The sequence below is a fragment of the Tasmannia lanceolata genome, unplaced genomic scaffold (assembly GCF_043159265.1).
Source record: "Tasmannia lanceolata isolate RefF3 unplaced genomic scaffold, GAP_Taslan_0.1 ptg000009l, whole genome shotgun sequence".
Classification (NCBI taxonomy): domain Eukaryota; kingdom Viridiplantae; phylum Streptophyta; class Magnoliopsida; order Canellales; family Winteraceae; genus Tasmannia; species Tasmannia lanceolata.
In genome coordinates this window covers 333824-350758 of record NW_027518686.1, presented here as the reverse complement: position 1 = coordinate 350758, position 16935 = coordinate 333824, and the positions used below count along the sequence as shown (strand labels likewise).

The 16935-nt window shown below is 38.5% G+C and overlaps 1 protein-coding gene across 1 annotated transcript; it reads right to left on the bottom strand.

The window, feature by feature from the left end:
• Window positions 1-1885: 1885 nt before the first annotated feature.
• LOC143885774 (uncharacterized) lies at window positions 1886-4667 on the bottom strand. Its single transcript, XM_077389843.1, has 3 exons — window positions 3713-4667; window positions 2984-3370; window positions 1886-2382 (listed from the first exon to the last, which is right to left on the bottom strand). Exons 1-3 carry the CDS (start codon window positions 4257-4259, stop codon window positions 2138-2140), a joined length of 1179 nt encoding a protein of 392 aa, XP_077245958.1. The 5' UTR covers window positions 4260-4667; the 3' UTR covers window positions 1886-2137.
• Between the last annotated feature and the right edge of the window lie 12268 nt (window positions 4668-16935).

Below are 16935 nucleotides of genomic sequence, written 5' to 3'. Positions count from 1 at the left end.
TGCTTGCATTCGGCAAAACCGTTTTGCCAAGCAGTCCCGAGAAAAAGAATACTTCTTGTAAAATGCCACAAGATTTCAAAAGATTTGTGAAGGAACAATTAATAAATTGACGGCATCCGTCGCATTGTGGACATTTAACCTTCATATAGTAAGCTGAGTTTTATTATAGTAAATTGTGGACATTGCGTACATCTAGCCCTCCCCAAACCCTGCAATGGCAAGAGCCTCGTGCACTGGGCCACCCTTTCTTATAGTAAATTGAGTTTTAACCCTATTAATGAAAGATACAAAGCAATCCATAGTTTCATTTCTGAGAAATCATCAACCAAAAAATTAGCCTTTATGGCCCCTGCGAGCCTCCATTGGAGCAAGACCCCAAAGATCAGCATGAACAAGTTCAGAGGGAGAGGTGATAACCGAAATAGGAGAAAATGGTAGCATTTGAATTCTTTTTTTTTTGTTAAATCGTCAATGACCAATATACAATATACATTTATTTTTCCAAAGAATAGAATGTCCAAGTCATCCATGCCATCTATCAATATATTTTGATGCCACAAAAACAATAACCAAAGTCCGAAGATTGGATGGGGAATTGTCCGCCTCTACTCAGTCCACGAAGAGAAGTTTCTTCTTCTGTCGTCCTTGATACGAAAACTGAAAGTGTTAAACTCGAAGATGCTGTCATTGTTACTAACTAATTGAGCCACAGATAAAAAATATATCTTAATATGAGGAACATGCGACACATTCTTTAATTTAAATGCTTGTGATGAGGTAAAAAGAGTTCTGTAACCAGTGCCAAATATCGATAAGCCAGTACCATTTCCAATCATGATCTGATCCATGCCATGATAGCTGGATGATTCAACTTTCCATCAACGATGAGGTAATTTGTCATGCGAATGTCAGGATACCAGGTCGTAACCTCCAAGTCCATGATCCCAGAGGAGGATGGAACATTGTCACCCTGGAAAGCTTGACCTCATCGTTTGAAACAATTAAGAGCGCTATGACCATGTTTAGCACATATTTAACAAACATCAACATTTGAGGATTGTCCTTATCCATCATGTGAGTGATAATGACCACCACGATTGTGTCGATACCGATGAAGAGGGAGTTGGAAAGAGTCATCGTGTTGGTTCGAGGTGCGCATAGATGAAAAGCTAGTGAGTCCACTGCCACCACGATGAGCATTGCGGATACGAACATGATAAGACAATAAAGCAATGGAGTCGGCAATATGTGTTTTCTTTTTGTCCAGGGATTCGAGAAGACTCTCTTGGCTAAACAACTTTTAATTAAGATATATAATAGAAAGAAAAGAGACCTTCTTATCAAGTGGTCACCAAAGTGACAAAGCTTTCAGACTAAGATGATCATTGAGTGTGAGCAGTACCAAATCCTTGGATGATAAGGATTGATGGACAGATCTCAACACATCTGAAATGCTTTTCACATAGGCAAGGTAATCGACCATCGGGTCCTGCCTTTGCCAGGGTGAATAAACTGTTGTTTTAAAGTAAAACTCGAATATGAGAGGCTTAATATTCCCCTCTCTACCTTTCCAAACTTCTCATGTTGGAACAAAATTTTAGACTTCACAAGCTTTCTACACAACTTTAAAAAACCCATTTTTAAAAACAAAACCTTTTACTTTCAAAATATTTCCAACACATAATAAAAAAGGAAAAAATTTGAGTACATCAAGAAGAGATTCTGAAGAGAGACATGCTTGTTTGACTTCTTGAAATATCATAGTAGAAATTTACCTTCTCCCTTTCTTGTTTTGTGTACATATGTTAAACTCAACTCAACTCAACTAAGCCTTTGTGTACATATGTTAATGCAGTAAAAAAAGAAAAGAAAAAGAGACAATGTAGTTTGGTAATTTAGTCAATATCTTTTTTATCATTCACGGATTCACCTTGGTGGTTTCATGAAGTGGTGGGTTCCAATGTGTGAGGAGCTTCAAAGAATTATTATTGCTGATGTTTCAGCAACCCAACTGAACTAAATATACAATACTTTTATCTCTAATGGCACCTGGGTTTTCAACCACAATTTAGTTTTGAATCAACTCTCCCTCCTTTAAAAGTTACCTTTCCTTTTCTTTCTTTCTGAGCTCTTCCATTCATGTGGCTCCAACTCCAAGAAAATCTATGAATGATGGTGTGTCAAAATGGTTCAATGTGTCCTCTGCAACTGATGATGATTCAGTGACTGGAACTTGAGAAGTTGATGTCATTGAGTTTGAGAAGTAATAGGGGTTGTTTGAATGTTGCATTGCCATTATCAATGGAGGTGGGTTGTAATAACCCGTGAAGGAATCATCTACTGGATTATCCCAGTGCCTTCTCAGCTCAGAATATTTAGAACCTGCAAACAATGATCAGAAAAAAAATAAAGATATACGGTCGTTCTGTTTCAGCTACATTATTACATAAAACAACTAGTTTTGTGGGGGTGTTCTCTTTTTTTATGCACAAGTTAACCCTGCAAGGTTTCTTAAAATGTCCACATCTCTGGGTTTTCTCTCTGGATTAATTTACTACTCTTGTTGTAAAAACTGACTTCTGGGTTTTAAGTAAATCAGGAGTTTATATAGGAAGAAAGTGTATTGAGCAAGGGGTTGAGCATCTATCTCAATTGGTTAAGGCTGTGTTCTTCAACCTTGAGGTTAGGGGATCAATCCCAGCTTACCTACCCCCCAAAAAAATGTGTCTTGAGAACATTTTGCAAGTAGTTAGAATAGATATAATAGAGGTGGAATTCAACTGATTTTAGTACAGTTGTGCATGTTAAGGACAAAGCATAAATGCCTACATCTTTAAGATAATCAAATGGAAGAACAGCAAGGCACAGAACATGAAGCATAATAAAAAAAATTGGTAGACCCCAAGAAAGGAAACCAATGAGAAGCAAGCAGAGAAACCCAAATCCAAAAGTGCAGAAGAGATTTAAAGATCAAAGGACTCACCAGAAAGGAAATCAAAAGGTGTTTCCTCTGCACAAGAACCATTGTAAGAGAGTTTGTTACTTGGTGAACCAAGAAAGATGGGTTCTGTACTTGTTGTATCTTTGCAGTCATAGATAGAAGCCTTATCCAACCTTTTCTGAACAGCTTGGCTCAGTTTCCTCCTCCTATAAGCATTGGAATGCTCTCTGTATTTCCTTGCCATGATAACATGCCAATGGTTTTTTACTGCATTATCAGTTCTACCAGGGAAGAGCCTTGCAATCATAGCCCATTTATTACCATATAATCTATGGGCAACCATTAGCCTCTCTTCTTCTTCCTCACTAAAAGCTTTTCTATTGATCCTGGGGTCTAACTGGTTAAACCATCTCAACCTGCAGCTCTTACCTTCAATTACACCAACCCAAAAATAAAATAAATAAATATAGGTAGAAACATTAAAAAAAAGGATTTTATTCGAACCCAACAAGCTAATATAGTGAAACAAGAAAAACAGATGAGTTTAGGCTACTGCTACTGGCACTATCATGTTTTGATAATTTCACTAACTCTTCTTGTCTTTTAATATTTAAACAGCTACAAAAAGTTAATATATCTCCCAAAAAACTTTCATAATCTGATTAAAAAAGAAAAGACAAGATGAGTTTGTGCAATTATTAAAACATGGTAGTGTCTACATCATTAGCCTAATTTATTGACAGTCTGGTTTTTTATAGTGTTTTCTTTTACCTGATCTCCACCCAAGCTTCTCTGCTATAAGATTCCAGTTCTGAGGGCCGTAGAGAGCAACAAGTTCTTTCAGCTTTGTGTCCTCTGCAGGTCTCCAATGGCCTCTGGAACAAAGCTTTGACTGCCCACCTACAAAATTCTCATTTGGGTTTTCTTCATTTGGGTTGTTCTCTTCCATGGCATTGTTTTCTTCACACCCATCACTTAAATCAGAGCCCTTACCATCAGCCATCTCATTGTTTTGGTGGTCTTCAAAGCTGATATTTCTGCAATTTCCCATATAAGGAAATGCCCAAGAAACTCTCCCATCTTTCTCAGAGCTACTGTAGTTATAACTCTCTTTGGAAGAAGATGCTAATGAAGCTCCATAGCTATGACTAATGGAAAGAGAAGCAATATCTCCAAACATCCCCATTGGAGAAGAACAAAAAGAAGAAGAGTAACTTGTAAGGTCATGAGAATTATATGGCTGATGGGTATACTTGAATGCCATGCTGTCATCATCCTTATGACACATGGAGGTGTTGTTGAACTGTTGCAAGGTCATCTTTATTGACAGACAAATGGAATGAAAAAGAAAAAAGAAAAGATTGAAAGATAAACATAGGGAAGGGGCTGAAAGAAAAACAAGGTGAAACAGCACAAGGAGTTCATTTGAAGTGTTTTCTCCTCTTTCCCCTCAGAGAGACTTCACCACCCTAACAGAACCTGACCTTTAATTTAAGGAGTTCAGGACTTGTTTTTTTTTTTCTTATACCACTCTCCCTTTCTATTCTTTAACAAACACACATCATTCACACGTGTGGGTGTTAACGCAGAAGACGTGTGTAGAGTGAAAAGGGAAGACCTTGCTTCTCTCTCCCCTTTCTTTGTCTCTCACTCCCTTGACAAAAACCTCCTCTGTGTTGTCTGCTACCATGAGGCTGCACAGGCCTATACAAAGCTTTCTTTTCAGTGCAGAAAATGTGCTTTTGACACAACACCTTATGGAAATCATTGTATATGAGCTTTCTTTTTTAACTCGAGAGTTTAACCTGGGTTTCAGTTAACACACCTAAAGAGACCCTATACCAAAACCATAAGAAGTAAAACCAGTCCAAAGGTTTCGATAATTGCGCAAACTCACTTTGTCTTTTCTTTTTTAATTGGCTTTTGAGAGCTTTTTGGTAATTGTAATAACCTTTGACAAAAGGTTAAATAACAAAGGACTAGGTAAGTCAGTTCAATTATTACAACATGGCAGTGCCAATATCAGGAGCCTTTTTATATTGAGGCTTTTCACACAGACCTAGATCCCAAAACCACTACTTGCACCACAGAAATAGACTGTTCTTTTACTTCTTGAGGCTTCTTAAACACTAGGTCCCCATCCTACTTGCTAAAAATCACTAGTCATTAACAAAAAAAGCCCTTTGGTCCTGCCTCTCAGGCTAACCCAAGTTCTCCACAAGGAGTCAAAAAGTTCAGTGCATTGGGAAAAATGAGAAATCTTCCTCCAATTCTCCAAATGTAAAGCAGAGACAAGAAACCCATTAAAGGGAAGATTTTTGTGTTCCCATCAGAGGATTGTACTCACCCCGCAGGCTTATTTCCTAAAACTAAATGTAAAATTGAGTTTAAATATTTTTTTTTAACCAATTAAAGTCATAGTGGGAGTCTGGGAGACGCTTCATTTAATAACTGCAGAGGTACAGAAATGTACTATTCTGGCGGTAGAGACACTGGGCTGCTCCAGTCAAGAAGCATTTGCTACCAAATTATAAAAATAGAAATATATTTAGGCTCCTGATATTGGCACTACAATCTTTTGACAATTACACTAACTTGCCTTGTCTTTTGTTTTGTAATTCCCTTCTGAGAACTTGTTGGGAATTGTAATAACCTTTGACAGGTGGCTACATAATAAAAGACAAGGTAAGTTAGTGCAATAATCAAAACATGGGCGGTGCGAATATCAGTAGCCTATATTTAATACTTAGTAGTTCTTGAGAAACTCAAGATTTTGGTAGAAGACACATCAATGTAGGTGTGTTAATTTGAGGTTAAAATTCTGTGGAGGGCTTCCATAAAATCATCTTGTAAAGCTAATAAATGTTGAATACTAATTCAGTTTTCTTAGTAAACATGGCTAGATGAAAAACTACAAACCTTGCCCAGTAAAAGAAAATTATTTAACCAATAGCTTCTCTGTTTTTTAGGTAAAGCAAAATGTGTTAATCACCGCAGTGGGATATGGAGCTCCTGGTTCCTATCATTAGTAGCAGGGGCAGTAGCAAAATGGAAACCTCCTCCTAGAAACGTCATTAAACTCAATGTTGACAATTGCTCCTATGACGACCCCAGCATAGGACCTATCGTAACCACTGATTCCTCTAAAGCCAAGGTCCGACTGCCCCACCAGGGATTATCCATCTTCATTACCCAGATTAGATCTTTGTATGCATGGTGCTTAACTAGAAGTACTAAGGATTTCCCTGATTGCCTTGCCAAATTAGGAGCTTCTAGAACTACCTTGTATATGGGGCAATCTCTACCTCATGAAAGTTCACTTGTAATCATCTTTTATTTAATAAATCTTATCCTTTAAAAAACAAAATAGTAGGAGGGGTAGTAGCTATGCCCATGGAGGGCAATGGTCTAGAAAAAATGTTTAACTAAAGCCCTGTTTCAATTGCAAGAACGTTTTGGAAAAGTTTGGAAATGAAAAATATTTGTAAAGTTCCTACATTTTTTTAACACACAAAATGTAACTTGAACCAACCTTATTAACTTTTTCACTTGTGTGGACCTTGAATTATTATTTTATCTCTTTAAATTAACAATAATCGCATAATTTCCGTCTAAATCGTGGAAATATAAAAATTCTATGAAAAAATTTCCACTAGAAATGTTTCTCTTGCAATCCAAACAAGCCCTAGAGTAGTCTTTTCTTAATGAATATGGGTGTATCTTATGTATGTTCAGTGTATTTTGAGTGACTGAAATTTTAAACTAATGTTTTCATCACTAAGCATACCATAGTCATTGAATAATGCTTCGATTGAATCAAGAAATAGAGTCACATCTAGATGGGATTCTCAAAACCTGTGTATCGCTCTTTTAAGCATTAATAAAAAATTTGGGTCCGCCCGGAGGCCTTAGTGTACCATTCCTGGTTTAAAAAAATCAAAGCAAAGCAAATTTGATGTCTCACTCAGGTCTATATGATTCTAAGCACTTCTTCTTACATTCCAATATTTCGGAAACCAAAAGACTCGATCTCATGGACATGTAAAATACAGGATCTGAGTGTCGAATAAGTCCATGTCAATCGTTATCTTTTATCTCAACGATCCACATAGTTTCTTAGAAAAGACCAATGTCCTAATACACATGGGTCTTGCATGGGAGAATTAGTCCTTGATCATCAAGTCAAGGCACTTGGTAAGATGGATAACAATCTTTTGGGTTCTCATACTCTTTGAAGCCTTGAGCCATCAAAGGGATTCTAGAAGTTAGGGGTGCCAACAGATCCACCTGTCTCAGGTCACGATCCAATCAAATACCTTATTAGGCGGATCGGATTCGGAGAGTTCTTTGGATCCTATTTCCCACGTCTCGGACACTATCCATTTCAAATTGGACCGTCCATCGAAGTGTCCTAGTAGGTCCTACTTACGTTGTACATAGTTAAAATTATCAAAAGAAGGCAAGGGTGAGTTACAGCGGCGACGAAGCAACTGATTAGGGACTTAAAGTCGAAGGTTAGAGAAGGAAGAGAAGAGGGCGACTCGAGATTTGAGATATGAATGACAAAATACTCAAAATAGAAATAGCTCAAAAATTGGATATGGATTATTTTCACTAAAATCTTGCTCGCGGGGCAATAACAATAGCTGGCAGTATCTGCTCATCTGCTCATCTGAAGGTCCCTCTTTTGCTCGTTGGGTCTCTTCCTTCATCTCTTCTAGGGTCACCTTCTCTTCACTTTCCACTATCCTTCTTGGGCACATTCAGTTGAGTCATTGCGTTCGGTCCCTCACCCGAGGGCCGTCACTGCACTCTCCTATAGGTATAGGTTTTTTAGGTTATATTTATTCTCTAAAATTGTTCAGTGGAGCCTCCCTCACACTACTATCGAACGCTCACACGCTAGTAGGGGGAGGTTTTTTTCCTACTTCCGGCCGGTGCCCTTAGCAGCGGTTTAGTAGTTCAGTTCAATCCCTATACCCTTGGAATAATACTTAATGTTATAAAAATTGGAAGGTATTTTCATAAATTAATATAACAATATCGGATTTTTAGGACGGTCCAACACGCTCTTATTAGTTGTTTGGATCCAATCAGTAATTTTTTCGAATCATATGATCAGGATCCAAAATATTTCCATGGATCCTAGTAATGTGTCTAGGTCCCGTCCATTTAGCTTTGGATTCGGATAGAAGTGGGTCTTTTCAGTCCTTGATCATCAAGTCATGGCAATTGGTAAGATGGATAAATTGGATAACAATCTTTTGGTTTTCATATTCTTTGAAACCTTGAGCCATCAAAGGGATTCTAGAAGTGGTTCTTTTAGCTTTTTGATGTTTGTTTACTAGGGCAAACCTAAAAAGAGTAGATAGATTGGTGATGGTTAGGGGTGCAAGTTTGGCCCTGTCAGCCCTGAGCTCGAACAGGGTCTGGGTTGGATTTTCCAACCCTGAGGACGAGTTAGGGTTCATTTTTTAGGCCCTGACTAAGGGTAGGGTCGGGTTCAGGGTTGATACCCCGGGTCAGCCCGACCCGGCCCGACCCTAAGTTTTCTATTATAGAATTGAACCATCTGTGCATGTTTCTTTTGCTAATGTTTTCTATTATATTGGATTGATGTTTCTTTAGATTATTATTATTAATTGTCTCTGTTGCCCGTCATGTTGTTGAATTCATATTGTCTTATTTTGTTCCCTCTCTCTGTTTATTGATCATTTTGTTCTATATGATATGTGGTTGCTTTATTTTTGGCACTCTTAACAGGTATTTGCACTATGTTCAATCAGGGCCGGGCCGGCCCAATCAGGGTGGGCCAGGCCGCACTGAGCCTTGTAGGGCGGGCAATGGGTTGAGGTTTTCCGGCCCTGACCGGCGGGTCAGGGTCGAGATAATGGGATCCAGGTTGCTCTAGGGTTTTGAAAAACCCCACCCAACCCGACCCTGTTGCAGCCCTAGTGAAGGTATTATAGGTAATAGAGGGAGTGGGTGTCAGAGAGGCCTCCAACCACCACAAGGGTTTTTCATAGGAAGACATGAGATCATTCAGGCTCCAACTTTTCAGACCTCCCAAAGAAACGAATGGGTGGAAATCATGTGCTGACAAGCAATTGAAAGGAGAATATCTTGCTTTTATTATGCAATCTCCACCTCTGGCCAAAATCGAGGAAGTTTTTGTATTGCTCTCTCTCTCTCTCTCTCTCTCTGGCGTGTTCAATCACCCTTATACCTCCTATCAATGGTACGTGGGGCTAGCAGTTGCAAGTGGTTGCTGCAAGACTCTCATTAGTTGGTTGGTTCAAACCTTTTTTTGATTGGCTCAAACCTTCTGCTCTTTTTACATGGGATGTCAGTTTCAATAAATGCGAATGACCTCCATGTAATTGTGTCTCACACGTGGAAAGTGAAGCTGAAGGGATGGATTTTGTCATCTAACCTGGTTTGTCTTCTACCAAAAAATCAACTATTGAAATTCCCACATTTGTTTTCTCCAACATGGTCACTTAAATCACAAATCTTGTATGAGTTTGGGACCTAAACACTTTATTCCTAGTCAAGTTTATAAATAAGAGGAATGATAGGATGAAGGGTGCCCTTGCAAAAATCAGCTCCAAGGGTGCCCCCACTAGTTGATTTTTGCAAAGTCAACACGTATTCCACTTTTCTAAGTTTATCTTTGGTCATTGTAGCTTTAGGATGTAGTTTTAAGGTTTCTAGAGCTTTCAGAAGAGGCGTGAAGTTACTCTTTACCGTCTGAAGCTCGAGTCGTATATCACCACATGTCCACCTCTGATTACTGTCAATTTTTACCCTCAACATTGTTAAAACTACCACTTACTCCAAAAGCTTAAGCTGTTGGAGATGGCGTTACTTAATCTTTTATACTTTAACACCCTCTCACGTGTGACCCCTCTTTCTAGGGTTGGCCTATACGTACGTGGCACATGTGGCCTCTTTTTTGGATTTCGTCATTGCATGTGGATTTTTGCTATCAAGGAAGTTTGAACTCGGGACCTTTGGCTCTAATACCATGTGAAAACTACTAGTTACTCCAAAAGCTTAAGCTGTTGGAGATGGCGTTATTTAATCTTTTATACTTTAACAAACACAATATATGTTTATCTAGGATGAAAAAATTCAGTTAATCCTACATGTTTTTGAATCTTGAAAAAAGCATTCCCAAGTGATCTGTATATAGATGCGCGCGCATGTATCATGTGTGTGTCATTTAGATATAATCATATGTATTTACGATAATTATCCATCCTGAGTGAAACAAGAGACATCGGCAGTTAGAGGGGCTGTTGTCATATGGTGTGAGAACTGTTGAGATGATATTGTTTTTGTGTAGGAATCCCATTACTGGAAATGGTGTGAGAGGTTTCTTGTGGAAAGGAAACAATGGTTGCAAAGGCATTCCAAACGTGTGCATTAGTGCTCATATTAATTAAACATGGATGAAAAAACATTTGAGATGGGTGACCTAAGAGAGAGGATGAGGGATCTTGAGGCAATCAAACTTCATGAAATCTACATTTACAATGTCATAAAAGGGCAGGAAAAGAAAGAAAAAAAATAGGTAACAAGGTGAGGCATGGCCCACAATATAAAGGGAAGGGTTGTTCCATAAGATTTTGTTGGGTTTGTCCCCCTTGGGTTACATGAAATTGAAGTAGAGTGGTGTACCATCACAGTAGATGCCCCCCCCCCTAACTCTTCTGTTGTTAATGGGAATCCAAGCCTCTCACTACGAGACAAAACTCAACCTCGAGAAAAGGAACGCAAAAGAAGAAACTTGTGAAGGAAGTGCAAGTTAAAACACTAAGTTGAAGACGTAAAAGTAAAAAATCAACTGCTTTTGCCCTTACCTTTACATATCTGACACTTGTAGTATAAGGTCCCTTAACTTTATTTGTGGGTCGTCCCCACCTAAACCATGTGCTTCTAGCTAGAAAACTTTTTCTATGGTCCTACATTCAATTTTTAGTATTCCTTACACGCTGGAGAAAGACAAAACACAGTGCAAACACAAAAAGTACAGCGGGCCCACTTCATAGGATGATCCAAACCATTCATTTGTTGGTCCACAGTGTATATAGGCGGTACTCCGAAAATCGCTTACATAGGATGATCCTAACCCTCCATCCATAGAGATTTTTATAATGTACAATCCCTCTGCAGATCGGAGGGCTAAAAGGCAATTATTACAAGAGTGGGATTAAAAAAATGCTAGTGCTAAAAGGCAACCAAACATGGGATGAGACCAAAATTTTACTAAAACTTACTAGGACAAAAATTTTACTGGCAACCGAACGGAGTTGAAGTTGCCCACTTATTGCAAGAAAAACTCGCAGGGTACAAAAGTTCAAAATTTTAACTTCTCCAATACTTGTCACTAGAGGGGTAGGGTCCTATACTTCTCCAATACTTGTCACTAGAGGGGTAGGGTCCTATACTCCTATACCACTTACTACTCATGCCTACCATGACAACTATAACAACCTAAGACCCACAACCTGTTAACAGATACCTTATGAGAGTAAGTTTTTAATGTTCCTTCCAATGAAATTTGTAGAATTTGTCTTCCTATGCTAAAATCCAACCTCACCACTATCTATTGACATACATATTTATGATATCCCACCTAACCACCTGTAGGAAAATAGTGGGAAGATGTTGATAAAATGCTTTCTCTTTTTAAATAGATTATTCGTGCATGTTGTTCAAGTATGTACAGTAAGTACTGAGCAAGTATTGGAAGTACAGAACAATCAATGAAGGTTGAAAAACAACAAACAGAAAAGGGATGGATTTATTGATTTTTAAATGCGTACATTTAGGGAAAAGATATGTCCCCCCTTTCCAACATTCATTTTCTCAGCCTTTTCTGTTTTTATGTTTCTTAAAATGATAGCATTTCCACCCATTCTAATTGTCTTTTTCTTAAAATGACTTTATGCCAGGTGAAGACAGAGAAAAGGGGTGGAGTGCCGGGAAAGGGGGTGGAAATTATATAATATTTCCACTTCTTTTTGTTTGTTCCTTTCCTATTTTTAAGATGGGTTCCTACTGTTTTCCATGAGTTACTCATTTAGATAGGATGTAAGGCCCATGGACCTAAGGACTCGTACAAGAGAGCTGAATTCATTGACATTAGTTGTACACAAAAGGTGGATTAATTTCCACTGTTTTCCTTACAAAGGATGATAACAATACAGGACAGAAACATAAAGAAGATAACAATAGGGGACTCTCTCTCTCTCTCTCTCTCTCTCTCTCTCTCTCTCACTCATTTCACACAAGTACAATTTTCCAGGGTTCTTGGTTGCATGTATTTACCTCGTAGAGTAGTGGTGTAAGTAGTCAACAAGGAGGAGAACGACAAGTGTTGGATTTACCTGGAACTTAATTACCTGGTAGAATAGTGGTAAGTAGTGTTTAGTTGTCAACCTCATAGAGTGGTGATATGGGGTGTCATTATCAATATAGAGAGAGAAGACAGAGAAAAAGAGCAAAAAGCAGCGTTCCCAAGAAATCCAAGCAAAGAACAAGCTTTTTGTGGGTGTTTGGCTTGGATTTTATTAGGAGGAGACAAAGATGACACATCGGCAAGTAATGATTAGCAAGGAGACATCTCTGGTAGTCTCGAGGGATTTCAATGCTATATTGGTAACAAAACAGGGGTTTTGCTGGTGTGGTAACCATGGTTTTAAATTTCGACCGAAATCCGAAATTTTGGATTTCGGTGGGGACCGAAACCGAAATTTCATTTTTCGCCATTTACCAAATTTAGGACTTCGAAATTTCAGAATTTTGATCCGGAATTTCGAACCAAATTACTAAATTTTGGTTTTCGCCGAAATTTCGGTGGGGTCCGAAACGGTTACCAAAACCGAAATTTTAAACCATGGTGGTAACCAAATAGGAAACATTCTGGTAGTCTCGGCATTCATTGGAATTTCAAATGCCAGTGAATGCCAAATCCATGCATGTTTGGTTGCCAATATATTTCATTGAAGTTTCATTTGACTCCTCAACTTGTTCTAAGCATCATCATTATTGCCTTTTTGTACACTTGGCGCCCATGTGGAACTAATGTCCCATCTCCTCATTTTCCAATCAAATTCTACCAAAATGTTAAGTTTTTGTAGAAGAATGGGGCAGATTTGTGTCTGTCCATTTTTGTCCTCCACAAATGGAGGGGTTAGGATGATCCTATGGAGCTGATTTTTGGTACACCTCCCATCTATGTAAGGGACTTTCAAATGAATGCTTTGGATCATCCTAACAAAGTGGCCCCCCATGTGATTGGGCAAGCTAGCTCACCAACAGTTTCCTCTATATATATATATATATATATATATATATATATATATATATATATATATATATATATATATATTGGTGAGCTTAACCAAACTTATGGTGAGCTAGCTTGCCCAATCACATGGGTCCCACATTTTGGGGAGTGATCCAAATCATTCATTTGCAAGGCCTTATCATAGATAGGGTGTGTACCGAAAATCAGCTCCATAGGATCATCCTAACCCCTCCATTTGTAGAGGACAAAAATGGGGCAAATTTGTATCTGTCCATTTTTGTCCTCCACAAATGGAGGGGTTAGGATAATCCTATGGAGCTGATTTTTGGTACACCCCCCATCTATGTAAGGGACTTTCAAATGAATGGTTTGGATTATCCTAACAAAGTGGGCCCCCATGTGATTGGGCAAGCTAGCTCACCAACAATTTCCTATATATATATATATATATATATATATATATATATATATATATATATTTTCCCCTATCTCTATCTTCACTCTCTTTTTTTGGTAATGACACCCCTACTTTTTCCACTACTCTTTTGGAAAACTACCATGCAACCAAACATTACTGCACTATTCCACTATTCTTCTGGACAAACCAAATACTTGTCTCATCCCCTTTGACTTCTTATTCTACTACTCTCTGAGCCACCCCCAAGCAGCCAAACAAGCCCTAAGCTATCCCGGCTTTTGTGCAACCAAACATACCCAAACCCAAAAAGGATTTCCCACCAGAATATTAAACAAAAAACCCCAAAAAAGAGGAAAGGACTGGTTTTTAAAACACCCAATCTTATCCCACTGATGTCCAAGTTACCTCAGAAGATGTAAACCGCACGAATCCAAAGAAGCTGAAAAAGGAGAGGATAAAGAAAGTGATGGAGTATATTGGTTTTTTACACAAATACAGATAAACCAGATGAGTGAGAGAGAGGGTAAATGGAAGAAAAAGGACAGTTATGATTTTGTTGAGATTTCCCTGCATTGATTAGTGAATAAAGAGAGAGCTTTGCTGACAGAGAGGGAATTGTCTGCACTCAATTTTTAGCCTCTTTCAACTCTGAACATGCCCCACGTGTGTCACCAACCCATCCCATCCCCCTTTGTGATGATTCGAAACAAACAATTCAAGCCCAACAGTTCATGGTTCAGGACCTTTTGAAACCAGTACGATGCATAATGTACTCAAAAAAGTTTAGTGGAAAGAAAAAGACACTTTTTCTTAATTACTGATATTGGCAGTACCATATTTTAATAATTGAACAGAATCAGTTTGTCCTTCCCATTTTAATCGGCTTCCGATAGCTTGATAAGAAATGTAATAGCCTTTGACAAGTGTTTAAATAATAAGAGACAAGATGAGTTTGTGCAATTATCAAAACATGATACTGTCAACCATTCAAATTGGGCGAAATCCACAAAATCAAATAAAATAATATTTTATTTCATAGAAATTTTCAGCCGAAAATTTGGGAAAGTATTAAATGACGGAAAAAATCAATTTTTTGGATGAAATTTCGGTCGAAATTTTATACCGTTTCGGGTATACCCAATTTCGGTTTCGATCTCGATCGAAACCTGAAATTTCGGATTTCAATCAAAATTTAAAACCACGGTGTCAACGTCAGTAGCATTTTTCTTTCCAGAAATGATATATTCGCACCTTTTCTTTCATTTCCCCTGATTTGGTTTATTATCATCTAGTGCTCACGGATTCACAGAAACAGCCTCTCTGCAAAGCAGGGATAAGGCTATGTACATGTAGCCCTCTCCAGACCCCACAATGGCGGGAGTCTCGTGTACTAGACCGACCCTTTTCTTTGGTTTATTTATGTCAATAAGGCATTTGGAAAAGAAAAGAGGAGATACATTGGCCCCTTTTTCTTCTCCCGGCCACTTCCTCTAGTGTATTTACGACTTGTCTTCTTACACTATATACGGTTTTGAGTATGGTTTTTTAATGTTATGAAAATAGCCCTCATTAATATCCATAAATAAATGAAATTATGAAGGGTAATTTTGTACATTGACATGTGCATTAGGATCCAAGACACTTCATCGGATTGGGGTTAATTACTTATGGGTTACAATCCAAAATAATTTCAAACCTTAGGGCATGTTAGGCTATCCTGAATTTTTTCCCCTTGAATTAATGCTTATCCAAAGGTGAGTGAGGGTGGTAGAGAGACGGAGTGACGAGAGGGTAAGAAAAACTTGAAAAACCAGAAAACAAAAAGCTCCACTCAAAATATGATCGACCTTTTCATGGTTTTTTAGCCACTCCTCACCTTCCACTCAATCGTGTCCTCTCGAGTCTCTCCTCCCACCTACCCTGCCTAGGGGTGCAACTCGGGTCGGGTTCAACCCGAAAAAAAGTTAGGTCGCGTTCGGTTGAGTTCGGGTCGCGTTCGGGTTCCAGCTGAGTTTTCCCAACCCGGGTTGAGTTCAGGTCGGGATCGGGTTGAGGGCTGGGCAACCTGAACCGATTGAAACCCCGACATTTTTTTTATCGTGTTTTTCAGTAAGCTTGAGAAATCAAGTCGAGTTGGGTTCGGGTTGGAGAAAAGGGTTCCTCTGGTCGGTTGAACCTCACCGGGTTGGAAATTGTTCGGGTTAGATTTAGGTTGAGTAAATGGTTCCTCGGGTCGGGTTCAGGTTGGCCTCAACCCGACCCAACCAGACCCGATTTGCACCACTAACCCTGCCCCCTCTCTTACCGTAAAACGGATTTATCATGGGAAAAAATTCCTAGTAGCCAAACATGGCCTTACGGAATGGATCTAATGGGCATGGTCGAATCCAAGCGGCATGGCCAAAATCCTATCCATTAAAGTTCCAATCTTTTAGATTAGATCAACGGACTGTCTAAGTCCATTGACACCCCAATCTTGTCAATAATTACCAAATGATTGTTAATTGAATTATCGTAAGATCTCAGGCTCGGATTACTACTAACCGAATGCATCTCCACAAGAAATGGAAGCCCATGGCACTAATTTCTTTCTTAATGAATGAAGATTTTGTAAGCAAATAGTCCCTCATTGCACATAAGATGAGTTCATTGCCTGGTAGAAAATGTGTGATTTTTATAAACATGGCCCACTCGGATTGTTGGTTTCTCACATCGGCCTTAATCTCCATTACAATATCATTTTCCTTAATTAAATAACCGAAGATGAATGGCAATTTTGGAAGTGTCTTTAGGGAAAAAAAAGTGGGAAATGCATATGGTTGGACATGCAAACCATAAGCTTTAAGTTTGTTTGTTTTGGATTTCGCAGCCGATTGTGACTCCAAAACTGATTATTGCACTCAAATTTACGTTCATGCACTCAAATTTAAGTTCATGCATGTTTTCTTTGGATAGTTAGAACGGATTGTGGGTCCAAAACTGATTATTGGGCTCAAAATTAAGATCTGTTTGTTTTGGATTTTGAGAACCGTTTTTATTCCAAAACTGATTATTGGACCCTAACTAGAGTCCAAAACTAATTAAATATGAGTCCACTAATCAGTTTTCGACTCAAACGGTTCTCCAAAATCCAAAACTAACCGGCTCACTTTTAAGATTATGACAACTAATTGTGAGTTCAAAACCAACTATCGGACTCAATTTTATTGGTTTTAGACTCACAATAGGTTATCATAATCTTTAACCTCATTTTACATT